Here is a 19,045-nt window from a genome sequence, read left to right as displayed (position 1 = left end):
CCAGAGACTATGAACAGCTTGTGGGAACTTGTGTGAGCGGCAGTAATTGAGCTCCACCCCGGATCTACTAAACCAGAAACACTGGGGGAGGGTGTAGTAACCTGGGCTCTAAGAGGTGCCAGTGGATTCTACAGTTTGAGAAACACTGGTTTGGTTTCTGTGCCTCGGCTGGGCATCACAATCACCTGGAGAGCTTTAGGAATTCAGTCGCTTCCCGTGCAGTGGTGCACTCCTATAAATCCCAGCAACTCAGGAGGCTGAGGCAGGAGGAACAGGAGTTCAAAGCCAGCCTCAGCAACTAAGTGAGGCTCTAAGCAACTCAGCAAGACCCTAACTCTAAATAAAATGTAAAATGGGCTGGGGATGTGGTTCAGTGGTTAAACACCCCTGGGTTCAATTTCCAGAATGAAACAACAACAAAAAGGAATCCAGTTGCTTGGCTCCCAGCTGCAGGCTCTCATTTAACTAATTTGAGATACAGCCTGGACATTAAGATTGTGTGTGTGTGTGTGTGTGTGTGTGTGTTGCTGGGGATTGAACCCAGGGCCTTGTGCTTGTGAGGCAAGCACTGTACCAACTGAGCTACATCCCCAGCCCAACGTTAAGATTTTTAAGAACTCCACAGAGAATTTTTAGTTGCCTCCAAGGTAGAGAACTGCTGTACTTGGGAGCTTGTCAAAGCACCATCACACTCATTTCTCCTGGCTGGGAAGGTGAGAGGGAGCACATCCCATGTATGGATAACAGAGCACCTAGCTGGCTGTCCTTCCCCTTGGAGAACATTATCTTAAGCTGCCAGTCTCCCGAAACATCCTTGAATGGGGTTTTTTTTTGTTTTGTTTTGTTTTGTTTTGGTTTGGTTTTTTTTTGGTAGATGAAATGAATATTCACTCAATGTGATCTGTTTTAAAGGTTCCTTTTAATGCTATATTTGTTCAGCAAATGTAGGCACTCATATTGCACAAATATTAACTCCTAAATCCTCAATGGTTTTCCCCACGATATGCCATCTGGCAGGCATTATTGTAATCATCTCTTTATTATCCACACTAATGAAGGACTAGCATGGCATTGATAATTGAAAAACACAGATCATTTAAAAATCATTCAGACTAGTGCCAACTCCACTTCCCCAACCAGGAAGCACTCAAGAGTAGAAAATATTGACAGATTACAGCTTCCTGTGGAGGTGCTAATACATAGTATTTTAGTTAAAAATTTGAGCAACAGGATAAGCAAGAGCCTTCTAAATTATGATTCCCTTTTTGGAATAAAGAAGTTTGTTTCATCAATGAGAGGGCTAAACACAAAGCAGCTGAGCAGCATGTGTATTTAATATTTAACCAGTGAATTAAAGTGTGATGAAATGGATGCTGCATGAGATTCAAGAAGTTGGTAGATCCAGGTTCTGGATCTCCTGGTATTTATTACCTGTGTTATTACACATGAGTCATTCTGTGCTTCGCTGGGTCTCAAAATGCAGTCCCCAACTAGCAGCATCTGCTTCACCTAGGAATTTGTTAGAGGTGCAAATTTTTGGAGCCCACTCCAGACCAAGAAATCAGAGATTCCAGAAGTGGACCAGTAAGTGTTGCTCAAACAGTCCCTAGAGATTTGGGTGCCTGCTCAAGGTTCAACACTGCTGTTCTCCACCACAGGTTTGGTTTTTTTGTCTATATAGTAAGGGGTTGGCCTTGCTTGTATTTATGGTGCACCTTCCTCTTCAATGGCTGTTAGTGTATGGGCCCACAGGAGATTTAGGGATATTATGTTTTAGAGCTTATAACCTTCCCTTGAATGTATAGTTGAAATAATTCAATTGAAAAACTGGCCTGTGAGTAACAGGAGAAAAACTGATCTCCAAGAACTAGATACCAAACTGCACATAGGGTGCTTCCTGTAAAATAACTCATGGTATCTTCAGCTGCTTGGTACCATGTACCCAAAGTGACAAACTCTGGCGTTTTGGAAAGGGAAGCAGCCGTTTCCCTTCTCTCTAGGGGCTGAGAGCTGTCCTCTGTGATTCACGGAGCAGCGCTTCTACAGGAACTAACAAATGACATTTCAGAAGGATGTACAGAGGTACATAGGCTTTGCAGTAAAACAAGGGGAAATTTCAAGCCATTTATCAAAGCTCTTGCAGCTTCCATTTCAAGACAGGTGGAAAAAAATAACATGGAACAAGAAAAGAAAATAAATCTGTACCCAGAGCATCTCATAAATAAGAAAGGAGTGGGGGAGCTCCTGGCCTTGCCGGTTCTCAGAGTATTTTTGTCACAGTACAGAAAGCTTTCAGATATTTGGGCCTGTAATTCGTTTCCTTTTTCCATTATCAAACATCCGTGGTTATAAAGTTATTTCACTAGCTATTAAAACCAAGAAAACAAAGCAATCATTTCAAGGGGAGAGATGCTGGGAAACTGATAAAATGATACCTGGGGGTGGGGAGGAGAGAGAGAGAGAGAGAGAGAGAGAGAGAGAGAGAGAGAGAGAGAGAGAGAGAGAGAGAGAGAGGAAGGAAGGACATAGTTCTCCCCCAACTACAAAATAATGCTTCATAATTTAGAGTAAATCATTGAAAATCAAAAGCAATTTTCTAATTGCTTTTTGTTTAGGAAGAGCCTATTTGTTGAAGACAATTAGGACATGGTTCATTGAACACAAGCGAGACTTATGTCTGTTATAATGTCTGAGAAGGGTGGAGAAATTATAGCTTTTATTAAATGGGATGGATTGTGGTTCCTTTCTGCCTGAGGGAATAATGTTGATTGAGGAGGACTCCAACAAATGGGGACTTGCGCTGGACATCTTTGTGAAATCTGCAGCAAGGTCAGATTGGTCAGCAACTTGATACTACACAGTTCTTCTCCAATGCCTGTGCTCTGAGTTCACCTTCTGGGTTTGATCCATAATGTTTCTGAAACTTTGGACTAGTTAACCAAATTCTCAGGTCCTCAAGTTCTTTCTTGTCAAAGAAAATTGTGCTAACATTGACCCAGTGAGGGGTTTGTGAGGAGAAAGAGCTAGCATATATGCTAGAACCTTGCACAATACCTGCACATAGTAGGTGTTATTTGCCAATTCTTAGAAGATTGCTAAAAATCAATTACAGTTCACCCTTCATATCTCTGGGTTCCTTATTCACACATTGAACCAATTGTGGATGGAAAATATTTTTTAAAATTGTAACTGTACTGAACATGTACAGACTTTTTGCTTAAGGATTACTCAAACACTATAGAGTAACAACTAGCTACATAGCATTTACATCATATTAGGTATTATAAGTAATGTAGAGGTGATTTAAAGTATACTGAGGATGAGTGTAGATTATATGAAAATACTATATTATTTTATATAGGGAATCTCAAGGTGTTGGTACCCACACAGGATCCTGGAACAATCCTCTATGTATATAAAGTATCAAGTGTATATTGTTTTTTAATTGTAAGGATCTTTTGAAAACAACAATTTCCTATTTGATACCCACAGTACATGCCTCAGGAAGGATCTGATTGATAGAAGGAGGCTTCCAGGGGATCCTGAGTGCAAAATTCAAGCAAGATTAAAGGGCGATTCTGGAGCTGTGGGCATCTTCTCCCTGGTCATCTTCACTAACATATAGTTTTAGAGGCTTATTGAAATTAGATTCAGGGAAACTAATTTTTTGACTTGATTTACTCTTCTGGGTTAGTTTTGAAATAGACTTATAGACCAATAATAGAAATAGATCTGAAATAAATGTCATGTTTTTTTCTTTTATATCTGGCTCACTCTTCTTTGTTGGCTCATGCTGTGTGGAAGGTAACATTACTTAGTCTACATTTTTGTCAAATAAAATTTTCTCCATCTATGTGAAGTCTAAATGCTAGGAATACCAAAGCAAAGGCACTCAGCTTCTAAACTGGCAGGAGGGAAAAGGTTGAAACAAAAGATTGATGTCCAAAGATGTACTGTCCAAAGAGGACATTGCCTGCTCAGCCAAAGCCAAGGTTTGAGGTTCAGGGTAGGCTTCTGAGTCTTCGAGCCAGTTTCCTGAGATAACAAGAGTACCTACTAAACAGTGGTGTTTTGAGACTTAATATATGTAAGTACATGATAGTGCTAGTTCCCAGAAATACTGACCAAATAGCAACCTTTTTTTGTTACTTATGTTCATGAAAATCTAATGTAGCAAAGTCATCAATTTATGACTTTGTTACACACAAATGGGGAAAGTTCCACTATTCCTTGATAAATAGCTGAAAATATAAAATCTTTAAGTACAATTTATTCTTTTGACTAAATCTTTGGTCATTTATTTCCAGTACTTTGATTTTTTTTTTCTTTTCCCTACTCTTGAATGTGAGTTAGACCCTCTTACTCCAATGAATGTCAAATTAAGACTGAACTGCACTGCATTTGACATACAAATTGATTTTCATTTTTGTTATAATTCTTTGTATTTTATGAGCTCTATCTTTCTTATTGGCAGTAGTACTTTGGTATTTTAAAAACTTCCCAACATTTTAACAAATGAATCAGGATAAAATGTTAAAATAAAATATTCAAATCACCGCAGTGACACAACCTACTTAAATAGACGTGATGAATAAGGATGTTTTGGCACTGGAACTCTGGCCAGTAGGCAGTACCACTCTTTCATGGTTTTAGATGTTGTTCATTAGCTCATAAACAAAATTTCAAAGCAGCTCAGCAAAGACTAAACTGATGTACTCTTGAATAATGTAGAAAAGTGTAGGTGGATTGAACCTTGAACAAGGGAATTAAAAGGCCTTCCTGTACCAGAATTAGAAAAAAATTACTGTTAACACAATTTTCTTCAGCAAAACAGCGATTCAAACTAGAATCAAATTAGAAAGTTTTCAGGGTCAAATATAAATATGTCTTTTCATTCAAGTTGTTTGGGTCATAAGTTAAAAGCTGTTTTCTTTAATAATCCTTAGGTACTTAAATTATTTTAAATTTTTGTACCAACAGGTAATATATGATTTTATCATGTACAACTTGGTGCTTTGAAATATATACATTGTAGAATGGTTAAATGTAGCTAATTAAACAAATGCATTATTCACATAGTCATCATTTTTGTGGCTGAGTATGATGCCCATTTTCACAACTTCTATTCAATATAGGACAGAAAGAACTAACTAGAGTAATTAGACAAGAGAAAGAAATGAATGTCAGACAAATTGGAAATAGAAACCAAATTTTCTATTTGCAGATACATGATCTTTTGTAGAAAACCCTAAGGACCCCACCTAAAAAACGTTGTTCACATTACTAAATAAATTCAATGAAGTTGAAGGGTACAAAATCAACACGCAAAAATCAGCAGTGTCAGAAGACTAGGAATAGAATCACCACATGACCCAGTAAACCTTTCCTTGGTATGTATCCAGAAGAACTAAAATCAGCATATTATAGTGATACAGACACATCAATATTTATAACACATGTGCATGTGTGTGTGTGTATGTGTGTGTGTGTGTGTGTGTATCTTACATTTTCTTAATCCATTCATCTGGTGATGGGCACCTGGGCTGGTTCTGTAATTTGGCTATTGTGAATTGTGCTGCTATAACTATATAAATGTGTGTGTATGTATCACACACACATACACACATACACACACACACACACACACACACACACAGTGAAGTGTTTCTCAGCCATAAAGAAGATTGAAATTGTGGTATTTACTAGTAAGTGAATGGAACCGCAGAACATCATGCTAAGTGAAATAAGCCAGCTTCACAAAATGAAGGATCAAATGTTTTCTCTCATGTGTGGAAGCTAGAGAAAAATTAAGGAAAAAAGTGGGGATTGGGGGATAGTTTTGTGATCCCGCAAAAATAGAGGGTAGATCATTGGAGTGTATAAAGAGGACAGAGGGCAAAGGAAGAAGGATGGAAAAAGGAAAGAACTGAGGAATCAAATTGAAAAGGTTATGCTATTTACATATAAGAATATACCACAGTGACTCTTACTTTTTTGTATATCTAAAATAAAAACAAATAAATAAATAGAAAAAGGATCAGTAGAGCAGAGGAAGGGGAATAGAGTGAGGCAGGAGGTGAGGGAAAGAAGCCCTGGGGACTGAATGGAGCACATTATATTCATGTATGTATGATTATATCAGGAGGAACCCCACTATTATGTATAACTTTAATGCACTAATAAAAACAGTAGTGTTTCTATACAGCAATTGTCTTCAAAATTCTCTTCATCTTTTAACATGGAAAAAACCCCCATGCTTTTTCTTAAATCATTCCCCATTTAGATCTACATTTTCAAGACTGTGCTTAGTGATTATTTTCAGTGACTAATGTGTAGAGTGGTTTGGTGTCTAAATAAGTGTCATTGTGCAAGGTGCCGTGGTACTCGCCTGTGATCCCAACTGCTTGAGAGCCTGAGGCAGGAGGATGGTGAATTCAGAGTCAGCCTCAGCAAAAGCGAGGTGCTAAGCAACTCATTGAGATCCTGTCTTTAAATAAAATACAAAATAGGGCTGGGGATGTGGCTCAGTGGTTGAGTGCCCCTGAGTTCAATCCCTGGTAAGCACACCCCCAACACACACAAAAGAGTCATTGTGTTATTTATTTATTGGATCATCTCAAGTATATGGAGAATTTAGGTCAGCCAGGCCTGCTTCCCAGTTAGGCATATTTGTAACTATTATGTCATCACACTGTCTGTGGTGACCATAATACCAGATGTGCTCTCTGGGAGCAGGTGGATGTTGGGACCTTGTGGACACTTGAATTGCATTCAGTGTCTTGTACTTAGAGACCTGTGGACTGTGTAACCTTGGACAGCTCCCAAAGCCCATGGCCAGGTGTGGCCATACTTAACCTCACACATGAGGGTGAGGAAATTAAGGTGCTCATACGTAGTGCTTACTGCAGTCAGTTTCTAGGATAAGTGGCAGACACATGGCTTTATCCAGGTCTTTTTCCCCAAATACTGTTGGTTTCACTTCAGTATACCTACCAGAAATGTAATTTTTATGTTTTTTTTTTCTTTTTCTCACAAAAAGACATGTTACATGTCTATGAATAAGCTTACATTTTTAGCTGCAGCTGGGTCTCTTAACCCTGAATATTAAAACTGGTTTTGCTGAACCTGTAGAGCTGGGAGAAGTCCCTTTTCCAGTTCTAGTAGGCTTACAAGGAGATAGAAAACACTATCATATTTGATTATTTGGAGCTTGCCTTATGGTACTTCTGTCCTGAGGAGGGAAACCAATTCCCTGGTGGTTGGTGAAGTCTGCTAACATATGCATGTATAAATATGCACAAAGAATCCCACTTTTATGTTTAATTATAATGCAATGATGAAAAAATATACATGTAAACAAATAAAAGAAATACTAGAAGAGTACAAGAAGGGGGACAAGGGGAGGAATGCAGAGCAGGAAAAGGAAACACTGGGGAATGAATTGGAGTAAATTATGTTACGTGCTTTTATGAATGTGTCACAGTGAATCCCATGATTATGTATAATTTTAATGCAGTAATAAAAACATAGTAAAGTTTACATGTATATCATGCTTATAGCCCATGAAAACCTTTTGTATTTAAATTATAAATATTAACTTGTATAAAATTTCAGGATTAAAAAATGTTAAAATATTAATGCAGCCACAAAAATGTTTTTTAAATAAGTTCTTGGAAAGCAAAAATAATAATAATAATAATAATCTCATGCAACGTTTTGTTTTCATTACAGAATCATGTCAACCCTGCTATGGATTTTACGCAGACTCCTCCTGGAATGTTGGCTCTAGACAATATGCTCTACTTTGCTAAGCACCACCAGGATGCATACATCCGGGTAAGCATGCAAGCCCCTTTTAGTTACTGTAAGTTTACTACTGAATTTTAATTTTAAACCTACAAATACAGAAGGGGTTACCTTTAGAAGAGTGACCCCAGAGTTTTGTCTTTCTTCACTTGGTAAACTACAAAATTAAAACTTGATGAAATGGATCAGGGGGTCTGAAAAAGGAATTTTTGACTTAAAATTGTTTCCACATAGTGATGTTTAAAAAAAGGTACTTGGAAGCCTTTTATATACTCTGATACTGGATTATGACAAAACTCTTAAATAACAAGGAACAGAAACGAATTATTTACACAAAACCTACACGACCTCCAGTTTAGTGAAGATTCCTTATGAGTTGGTAAAAGCCCAGAATTGTCACTGGCACATGACTTCTGTTCAGTCAAATGCTGGAACTACAATAAAATAAGCAAAAGGAAAGAGAAAAATGGGAGAGATAGGGAAGTAAGAGAAATGCCTTCTCTCACATTTCATAGCTGACTAGTCAGACTCCAGCTACTAAGTTAGATTAGTTGGTGGAGAGACAAAAGGAAGTGGAGTCCTCTGTTTTCTCTTTCATATAGAAGATGCCACCTGCTGATTGGACAGTATCTTATGGAATAAATGGGGAGTGTTAGGTGACAGTGACATAGAAAGCTTGTCCCTCAGGATTGCACAATTGGAGCTCTGGGTTCATGATACCCTCTCTTTCATCTCCAGAGAGAAGAGCCCAGGTGCAGTTAGGGTAGGTTAGGTCCAAGATTGAGATCAGGGAGAGATATGAATAAATAGGACAAGGGGGTTGTCAAGTAATTGGTATGATGAATAGATATTAACTTAGAAAATATTTGATGAACAAGTTACCTAAGGCCAGAAGTCTAAGGCTGAACTGAAAGTCCCTTCAGAGCATATCCTTTACTTTGACATTCTCTGCTGGTCTCTGTGGCTTTGACCTCCCAGAGACCTGGGCTTGAGAGATGGCACTGTCATTTTCCAGTGATATTGATGCAGGAAATTCCTTTTGTCTGGACTACAATTTCTTCTGCAAATAAGGGCGCTCTCAGCTGGGACAGTATTCCTCCAAAGGGCTTTTGGAAATGTGGGGGCATGTTTCTTTAGTTGTCAGGAGTTCTGGTAGGGAGCTCCTGGCCAAACCTGTACTATGTGGGACAGTCTGCAGAGAGAAAAATTATGCCCCCTGGCAGTGACCCCCTTGAATAAAGTCATGTCAGGTCTCCATGTTCTTTGTAGGCAGTATATTTTTAATTTATGCTATTTTCTATATATGTAATTTGGGAAGCTTTGAACTATTCTGAAATATTGTTTTCAGTTTGATGATATGGAGGATTTTATGGTCACATCTCTGAAAGGTTTGTTTCTTTGAAAGTGCTGGGTCAATAACATAGTCCTCCCTAAGAAAATTGTTTTCTCATACAACTTTGATTTGACTTATATGTATATATATTTATTGCACAGAGATTTTCTAGGAATTCAATCTGTTTCATAGTAAGTAAATTAATATTTTTGAGATACTATGTAGTATATATCCTTGGAGAATTGAGCGTGAAAAACAGAAGTCAAGTAAAAATCGAATTTACCATCAACTGATTAATGTTTGCAGATGAATGTCTCTAAAATTAGAGTTTATTGATGCTGAATGTATTGTTAATTGCATAAGGAGCATATGTCTCATGAAAAGCTGTTTAATGTTTTAAGCCTGTTTTCTTCAGTGAGTTTTCTAACTGCTATAAGTGAAATTAATACCATGACAACCTGAAAGGAACTTTATATCCAATAGAAACTTAAAAGAAAAACCTATGTGTAAGGAAAAGTGTGACCCTTTTTATTCATATGCACTTTTATTTATTAGTTAGACATTGCTATACCTAGGATATCTTTTTTTTCTCCCTCAAAAGTTATCCTTCCTTGATGTTTTCTGTGTCTTATCTGACACAGATTAAGGCATTAACTGCTGGGGCATTAACTACTGGATAGAAAGCTAAAGTTCTTTCCATGAATGGATGTCATTAGTGACTTGTATAAAATTAGAGGCTTTCTGCAAGAGAGTTTTCTTGTGACTTTGAAGATAAACACCCCAATGATAAAGCACTAGTGCTGTAGATAGTGAAAATAGTGATCCCTGACAGTGCTTTAAGTTTTGATCTATGAGTGGAATGGTCTCTTCTGAAACATAAAGTGGGGTTTTTTAAGTTTGCATTTTGATAAAATTACTCTCTTTTTTTCCTGACAAGGTACATCCTCTGTATGAATGCAGGTACTCATTTGTTATTTATGTCTTCATTTGATAAACATTTACTCTGAATCTCTACAGTCTCACCATTTACTTTCTTTACCAGGCAGATTTATAGTTGAAATATTTTATAAGAGAAATTGTATCACATACAACACACACACACACACACACACACACACACACACACACACACAAATATCCCTTGCTTTTCACACTGCACCCCAGCAGTGAGCTGGATGATGGAGATTCCCTGAGGAGCAGTTTACTCATGGTTCTGACATGGTAAAATCTACTACCTAGAGATGGAAATGACAGGTACAGGTGGGGTGGGGGTGAAGCATCAAAGACCAGGCAATTTCCAAGTCATTTGCAGTGTATCTTGTTTGGGGAGGGGACAATGGACAGAGGAGAGTCACCAACACAGACAACTATGGGGGTCAGATCAGGAAAGCTTTCTGGAGGAAGTGGTGTCCAGGCTGAGAACTGTTGGACAATTCTAGTTGAATAAATGAAGGGAAAAGCCTGAAGAATACCCCCAGTGGAGGGAAGCCTGTGAGTGAATGTGTAAGGGTGTGGGCTCAGGAAGCCAGCTAGCATAGGGCTGCTAAGATGGGAGTGGACAGGTGATCAGGACTTCAGAGGTAAAGTTGGGATAGTTCATCATGGACATTTGAAGCCATATCAAGGTGCCTGTTTGGACTTACACACAGTGGAGGATTTCTGAAATGTTTTAAGTAAAGATGAGAATTAAGCTCAGAAAAATCCTTCTTTCATTAGAAAACCAACATGAGAAATCCAGAATAGAGGCAAAAATAAAATTGGAGAAATTGTAGAGAAATGAAAGTAATCTGAACCAGGGCAGTGGGCATGGACATGGAGAGAAGCCATTTGGTTGGGGCTAAATTAAACTGGACTATCTCCAAACAAAAGGGAGATTTCTGGCTTGAAGGAATAGATGAGCAGTGATGTCATCTATTCCACCTCCTTAAACATTCTTGTTCCCTCCAATCTGTTCATTTGCAGCATTGCATTTGATCTTAATGACTTCCTTGCCAAAGTCTGGTACTTTCAGACCACCTTCCAAGCCAGCTGCTAGGATGATCTTTCTAAACATATTTCGGAATTCTTCAGGTTCCATCCCTGGGCCACAACCCATCTCTGTGGCTTTATTTCTCCCTTCCTACCCCTCTTTCTGTCTTCTCTGACTTCCATACTGCCATGAACTCGTTCGTCCCTACAAAACGATGGCAGACTGCAAGCTAGCCAGTCAGTTCCCCACTGCCTGTTCTTTACTGTCACTTTTCTTTGTGCCCAAATGCCCCTCCCACACCATCTGCCTATTGAACAACCCTCAAGCAAAGCTCATCCCTCTGCACAAACCTTCCTGGCCTTCTACACGAATGACATTATCGACTCTCTTTACACCCTGCACACATGACAATTTCATTCCTATAATCTTTTCTAGCTTTAAATGAATTTATCTTCTGTCTCTCCTAATTGATTATAAACTCCTTGTGAGCAGGCATCTAAGGTCACCTATATAGCTAGACCCTGGCACATAGCAACTTTCAATAATTTCTTGTTAATTAAGCAAGTAAGGAGTTTCTTTAGTATTATTTATGTGGTCTCTTGCCAATGATTTTTTTTTGAATCATCTGAGAATCATGGCCTTCATTCCTTATAGCAGTTATAAAGGTATATTTTTGCCACATGTGTTTCCTGATGGATGGCTTGCTTTCTTATGTAATATTGAATCAACTTTTGTAACTATGTACTAATGAAAGCTGTGGATGTAATTGAATTACCCCACACTTGGACGGGCACAGAACATGAGGAGGAATAGCAAATCTGAGCATCCCACTGTGCATGGATAAAATCTGGAGGCACTGCATGATTTCAAACTTCTGAGTCTTATTTACTCTGGGCATAATTGCTCTTGTTCTGGGGATTCTTCACTCCCCAGCTCTCCCCACGAAGGGAGCAATAGGTATTAGGCTCTCTTCTATGAGGAGACAGGCGGAAGATTGTCTCACTTCTGTGTTCCTACTGTTAGTATTTCAGAGACAAGGTAGCAGAAAGGAGCTGGGTGTGTTGCATATTTTGATTCTGTGCTCCTCCTATCCATGGCAATCCACAGTATGCTAGTCACTGTGGTAGCCAAGTTTCAACCACAAAGCAGGAAGTAATGGCAAGGAAACCTAAGACTCCCAAAGATAGGATAGCCAGGGCTCAGGTGGAATGGGGTTTATAAAAGGCACCTAAGGAAGAGGCTACAACTGACAGAAAGGGTGGTTTCAGACAAAGTAATTCTTGATGCTAATATCCAACTTCCTGTTTGATTAGAGAAAATGAATGCCTAGTGCAGGTTAGATCATGCAAGCCAGGATGCAGAGATTAGTTCAATCTTCTCGAAACCCTGGGAAATATGCATTGCTATCATCATTTTATAGGTTCAGAAGCTGACACCTAGAGATGTGCAGAGTTCCACTCTGTCAAACAGCCAGTAGACAAACACAATTCAAACTCACGTCTTTGGATGTAAATCTCAAGTTATTTTCAGTTCTGTAGCCTCCTGTCCCATGTTGAGTGTGATGCAGACAGCAGTGCTGTCCCTCCTGACATGGAAAGGGGACAGAGTCAGAGACGATGATTAGATGGGACGTTCACAGGACCATCAGACAAGGGGTTGTACTCAGTTATGATCTTTATAAATCCATCCTGGTCAGGAAGCAGTTTCTAAAATTGAAAGGCTGTGTCTTCCCTCTTTTTATTACAAACCTTATAGACAGTATCAAATTGTCTTTATTAGATTGTAAATCCTTTGAAGACGGAGGTTGTCTCTTTCCTATATATCACTGTATCACCAAATATTTGATTGACACTTGAACAATGTTATTTAAAGGAATAAATGAGCCCAGTGAAGGTATCATTGCGGAGCTTTCTAGATTTCAGCTGTGGTCTTTCAATTCAAACTAGTGACATGAGAAGGAGCATGCAGCAGCATTCCAGACCTTCAGAAACTATTGCCAGTCATCTGCCCCCCTCTTGGCATTCCAGCCAGACAGAAGCATGCTGTGCATTAATCTCAGACCCTAGAAAATTCAGATAAACTTTTAATGTGCAGCAATAAAAGCCAAATGCATGCAAATGAGATGGTTCTGTTATTGCTTGTATCTTTTTCAGAGGATTAAAAAATATACAGAAAACAAAAATAGTCCAGCTTCTTGGATGCTAAAAATAGCATCTAACTGAAGGAAGGAAAATCTCTTTAACATTCACAATCATTTATTTGTTGACTCATTCAGGAAATATTATCAAACACTACCAAGCACTGGGGCCATGCAGAGAGGATGTGGTGAAGAAGAAAGATAGGGTCTGAAAAACAAGCAGTGAAAGAGAGTGACAGTTTTTTGTTTTGTTTTGTTTTGTTTTAATGAGGATTCCTTGTTTCCTTTTGGATTGTCAGATGGGATCCATACTGGGCACCTCTAATGAATCCTCAAATTTTTGCTTGATACTTTTTTTTTCCAGTTTTTCATAATATATCAAAATGGTAAATATTTGCCATTTTATAAATTATTTTATTTTTTAATCAGATTTGCTCAGGATTTGCTTCCTTTCCCAGTGACCTGATTTTAAACAATGGCATCACTTCCTAGGCAGACATACTGGTGGTTGGTCAGTGGAACAGAACGGTTTTATTTCTCATGGTGCCATGTCATAAATAAAGGTTTTCTTTTCTCTCTCTCTCTCTCTCTCTCTCTCTCTCTCTCTCTCATTTTCTTTTTGCAGTCCTGCACTCAAGACCTCCCTCATGTTGGGCAAGTGCTTTACCACTGAGCTACACCCCCAGCCTAAAGGTTTTCTTAATAAAACAGCTACCCAGCTGATTTAGAAAATCTTACCCAACAAAGCTGTTACCCAACAGAATTTATAAAATCTGGAGCCTTCCAGGAACAAAATGAAAAAGTAAATCCTGGAAACGGCATGTTCTTTACATACCCTGCAATTCTTTCTTTATTGAGGTATAATTGGTATACAAAAACAATTCACATAATCAATGTATGCAATTTGGTGATGTACTCTGCAATTCTTGCTTCATGGTTCCTCATAATTTATGACCAGCATTTCCTCCTGTTGTGATAACTTTGTATTCTGGGTGACTGTAATAGAAGATAATGAATTTTCTGAAAGGGAAACATAGAAATGTCTTTAAAAATAAGATTAATTACTTTAGTTTCAAGCTGTTGTGATCCAGGGCATGTATATGTTTCTAACAGAATATCAAATCAAGATGGAAATATTTATAATATGTCAAGTAAATGACACTTGGAAAAAGATGGATATTTCTACCTAAGAATGACTTTCTCAAGGTTCTTTCATTAAAGCTATCCTCCCCCAACAGATGAAAAATTTAGAGCATGTTTATATTATTTCAAAACTTTAAGTGGGTTCTTCCTCCTTATGATACATACATAGTATACAAACTTCTTCAAATCATTGGGAGAAATCTTGGTTGGACCCACACTCATGACTGGGCCAAAGAGGCCTAATTCTTGAGGCGGAAACCTCTAGAAATGTTACAAGTTGTCCTAGTATGAGAAGAACTAGTGTCTTTTGAGGCCTTACTCTGAGTACTTAACACACATTATTAACATGCATTATTTATGATCTTCCCTTCAGTACCCCCAGGTACAGGAAGATAGGTAACCTCTGAGTCCTTTCTTCCAGCCTGTAGATCTCTCTGCCTTGTCTATTGAGGCCTACCTCAAGTCTAAAGTCATTTGAGGAAATCTCTTTTTAAGTTTTTCTTCCTCCTGTGTCAAAAAAAAAGCACAAGCATAATTATAATAGCAAACACATTTGGAACTGGTTATGAGACGACGACTGTGCTAAACACTTTCATTAGAAGTGGGCACTGTTAGTATTTTCATTTTACAGTTGAAGAAACTGACACACAGAGTGGTTGAGTGGCTTACCCAAGGTCATACAGCTAAGGATGTGCTAGAGCTGAATTGGATGTCCAGGTGGTCTACTTTATTTGTCCATGTCCTATTCCTTTTAGGGGCTTGTAGATGCATATGGAGGTTGCAATCACATCTCAAAGGAATCCTACAGATGTACTTTGCTCCACTGGACAATATTTTTAAAAGGAAAGTGAATTTGCATCTCTTGTAGGCAGGGCACACATTCTCTTTGCAATTAGCTCCAGACTCCTTATTATACTGACTGCTTCTTGAATTCTAGTTATCTGCTTGATGCTTGAGATAATCCGTGAGTAAGTGGGCATCTATACCGGTGGTCTGCAGTCATTTGGGAAGTCCTGAGTACATTGGTAGCACGTAGAAATGTTTTGATTGGCATCTCTCTTTGCTAGTCTATAAAGTGGTCCTGGGTAGATGTATAGTCTTCTGGGGGTTTTATGTGTCTTCAGAGACTAGATACTTCATCGTGTGTTGGATACTTATTTCCTTGCTGAGAATGAAGGACTTTAATTCCAGTCTCCTAAGACAAAAGGAAAAGGCATATTTCTTAATTTCTCTTGTAAATTTCAAAGAAAAAAGAGTCACCTGATCTTATTATAAATTCAGGGTCCAGTCCGGGGAGTTCTGAGCACCATCAGTCCTCTGCCCTGTGGTTTCAGACCACCAAATGGGTCCCTTGCTGTCCAGCATGTGTCAAAAGAAGACACAACCAAGGAGTCCGTATGCACCAAGACAGGGTGCTGGTGGAGGCGATGCTGAGTCTTCAAAGTAAATTAAGGAACTTTTAACATTTCAAGGGGGAAATTGGCAGTTTCCCAAACGGCATAATTACAGGACAGTGTGTAATGTGTAATTAAACTTAACTATGAAGCAAATGATGGGAATAAAGCTTGGTGGCACATCATTTTTTTGTTCCCATAGTGCTGACAGATCTTCCCCTCCCCTTGTCCCTGAAACAGCTTCAGCAGCAATTGCTCCTAATTTTTTTTTTTAATAAAATTATATGTTGCCAGTTAAACACAGAGTTTGGTGTAAAGGAACCTTTTTTATTTGAGTGACATTTTCCTTCTAGGTGATGTGGAGCAAAGATTAAGTTTAGAATAACAAGGACCACCCCGCACAGCCTCATTGGGACTTTTTAAACCATTCTTTGTCTAATAATTCATTTAAATAGTTTATTCCTGGCTTTTATTTTTATTCTTTCTTTGACCAAGGTCCACAGCTTGGAGGCTTGTTTTTATGTACAGTTTTTTTTTCCCCATGTTTTAAAAATAGCAGCATTAATTTCGTTGATTGTGAATAACCAAGCTGTTACTGCCAAACAATCGAGACCCCTTGAGAGTGTGAATATATGTGATTAGATTTACTAATTGAGTTGGAAGGCACAATTTCTGACTTCCAAAGCCAACGATTTGAATGGAATGCTTCAGGCCTAAGGATGAGATCACTGTTAGACATGGGCTTAGTGTTATTTCAGAAAACTCATCATATCCCAGGGAGGGCGGGCAGACTCCACACACAGCAGACTGCTGGATGTCTCAGGGTGCAGGCTGTGATCCCGCCACCTGCCCTCCTCACCTGCCTTCTCTTGGTACTGGATTCAGTACGTGCAATCTGAAGCAGGTCTCAAACCTGGTAGTTCCCTGTTTTAGTTTTTCGCGGTACGAACCCAAAGTGGGCATCAGGTTTAGAATTTTTCAGTTAGCTTTCTCTGAAAACTCTTGCTATTATTTAAATGCTAAACACACTGGGTTTGGTCGGGGGTGCAACTCAGTGGTGGAGCATGTGCAAGGCTGTGAGTTCAACTCCCAACACCAGAAACAAAACAAAACAAAACAAAAAGAGAGAAAACCAACAACCAAGAAGACTGCAGACTTTAAAACAATGTTGGATTGGTTAAGGAAAAAAAAAATGAAATCCAGTGATATAATGAACTATATTCAGTTGATGCATAGTAAACCCAAGGCCAAGGTGAATTATACGATTAAAAACTTCAGAAGGCTCATGCGTGGATGACCCCCTCACTGAAGTTCCTACCAGACCTTCTGCCAACAGTCGCTATTGTGGTTACCCTGTCTTAGACCTAGTTACTAAGATCTTATTTCTCCAGAGTAGTTCTCCAAATTTAGTTCACATTGTCCATTCTTATGTCTGGCAGTGTTATCCAGATCAAATCTGTTTTGAGTACCTGCCTGGAGGCCAGCCCACCTTTTTTCTGCTGTAACCTGATCAAGCTTTCACCTCGATGTGCTTCTTCCACCTTAGCAGTGCAGAGCTCCGAGCTGCATGCTGGAAGTGTGCCGTGACTCCTCATCCCGTGCACGGATTGCTGAACCATGTCTTAGCGCAGGGGTTCACAGAGCAGCAGCTCACATCTGCCTATTCCTTTGCAAAGGAAAGGTTTCTGGGAATCCTCTCTCCTCCAGAGGTTATACGTCTTCTGGCCTCTGTAATGTTTTAGAACAATTTTAGGTGCGTGGCAAAGTTAAGCAGAAAGTGCAGAGAGCTCCCCTATATCCCTTCTCGCCCTTCTCCCACACAGTGTCCCCTGTTATGGACATCTTGTCTTCATGTAGTACCTTTGTTATCATTAATGAGCCCATGTCCCACAGCCTTCCCATAATTGCTTATTAATTCCTGGAGTCTTTGTATTGATTCTTTGGAATTTTTTATATGGACGGTCATGTCATGTGTGAACAAGGACAGGTTTATTTCTTCCTTCCCACCCTGTACCCTTTTTATTTTCCCTTCCTAATGTATTGCATTACCCAGGATGACCAGAAAGATTTTGAATAAGAGTGACAAGAGGGAACATCCCAGCCTCAATCCCAATCTTAGGGACAAAGAGTCAAGTTTCTCAGCTTCAACTATCATGTGAGCCATTGGTGTTTTGTAGATGTTCTTTACCAAGGAATTTCCCCTCTTAATTCTCAAGAATAAAAATTCCTGAGATTTTTATTGTGAATCAGTGTTGAATTTTCTCAAATGCTCTTTCTGCATCTATTGATATTGTATCTTGAACCTGTTGATACAGTGGATTATATCAATTGATGTTTCCAGTGTTGAATGAGCCTGGCGTATTTAAAATAAATTGATCTTTGTCATGGTGTGTCATTCTTTGTATATATAGTTGGATTATATTTAATAATATTTTGTAGAAAATTTTTACAGCTATGTTCAAAAGAGCTGTTAATCTGCAGTTTTCCTTTCTTGTAATGTCTGTGGTTTTGGTATTAAGGCATAGCTGGCCTCCTAGAATGAGTTAGGAAGTGTTCCCTCTGTGTCCATCCTCTGGAATAGATTGCAGAGAATCAGTGTCATTTTATTCCTTAGTGTTGGTAGAATTTACGAGAGAAATCATTTGGGTTCAATGCTTTCTGTTTGGGGAGATTATTAATTATTGATTTAGTTCCTTTAATAGATATGACCTATTCAGAGTATATCTCCTTTTCTGAGTTTTGGTATATTATGTCATCTGAGGAATTAGTGCATTTAATCTGTTTTCATCTTTGTGAGCACAGAGTTGTTCATGAGATTCCTTTATCATGTTCATAGGATCTGTAATACTGACTCCTCTTGAATTTTTGGTGGTAGTAATTTGTCTGTTCTCTTTCTCTCTCTCTCTCTCTCTCTCTCTGTTATCCTTCCCACAACCCCTTCTCTCTTTGTTAGCCTGGCTAGAGGTTTATCACTTTTACTAATCTCTTCAGAGAATTAGCTTTCAATTGCATTGATATTTCTCTATTATATCCAGTTTTAATTTCATAGATTTGCACTCTGGTTTTTATTACTTTCTTTATTCAGCTTGCTTTGGATTTAATTTATTCTTCATTTTTCTACTTTGCTGAGGTGGAAGCTTAGATTATTGATTTTATATTTTTCTATTATTGCTCAACATTTTAACTCAACAGTTATTTTACTACTCATAATATCCTCATAGCAGTGGCTCCAGCTTCTGCAGGAACTAGACATGTCTAGACCT

At 38.6% G+C, this 19,045-nt stretch overlaps 1 protein-coding gene across 5 annotated transcripts in view; it reads left to right on the top strand.

The window, feature by feature from the left end:
- Positions 1 to 19,045, top strand: part of Elmo1 (engulfment and cell motility 1) — a 565,472-nt gene that overhangs the window by 282,519 nt on the left and 263,908 nt on the right. For all 5 annotated transcript variants that reach the window (XM_047560130.1, XM_047560134.1, XM_047560131.1 and 2 more), the window contains one exon: positions 7,732 to 7,836. In XM_047560130.1, coding sequence (XP_047416086.1) covers positions 7,732 to 7,836 — 105 coding nt within the window. The remainder of the gene's footprint in view (positions 1 to 7,731; positions 7,837 to 19,045) is intronic.

This window comes from Sciurus carolinensis, chromosome 8, assembly GCF_902686445.1.
Source record: "Sciurus carolinensis chromosome 8, mSciCar1.2, whole genome shotgun sequence".
Taxonomy (NCBI): domain Eukaryota; kingdom Metazoa; phylum Chordata; class Mammalia; order Rodentia; family Sciuridae; genus Sciurus; species Sciurus carolinensis.
Note: the sequence above shows the minus strand (reverse complement) of the source record. Positions and strands in the feature narration are given on the sequence as shown.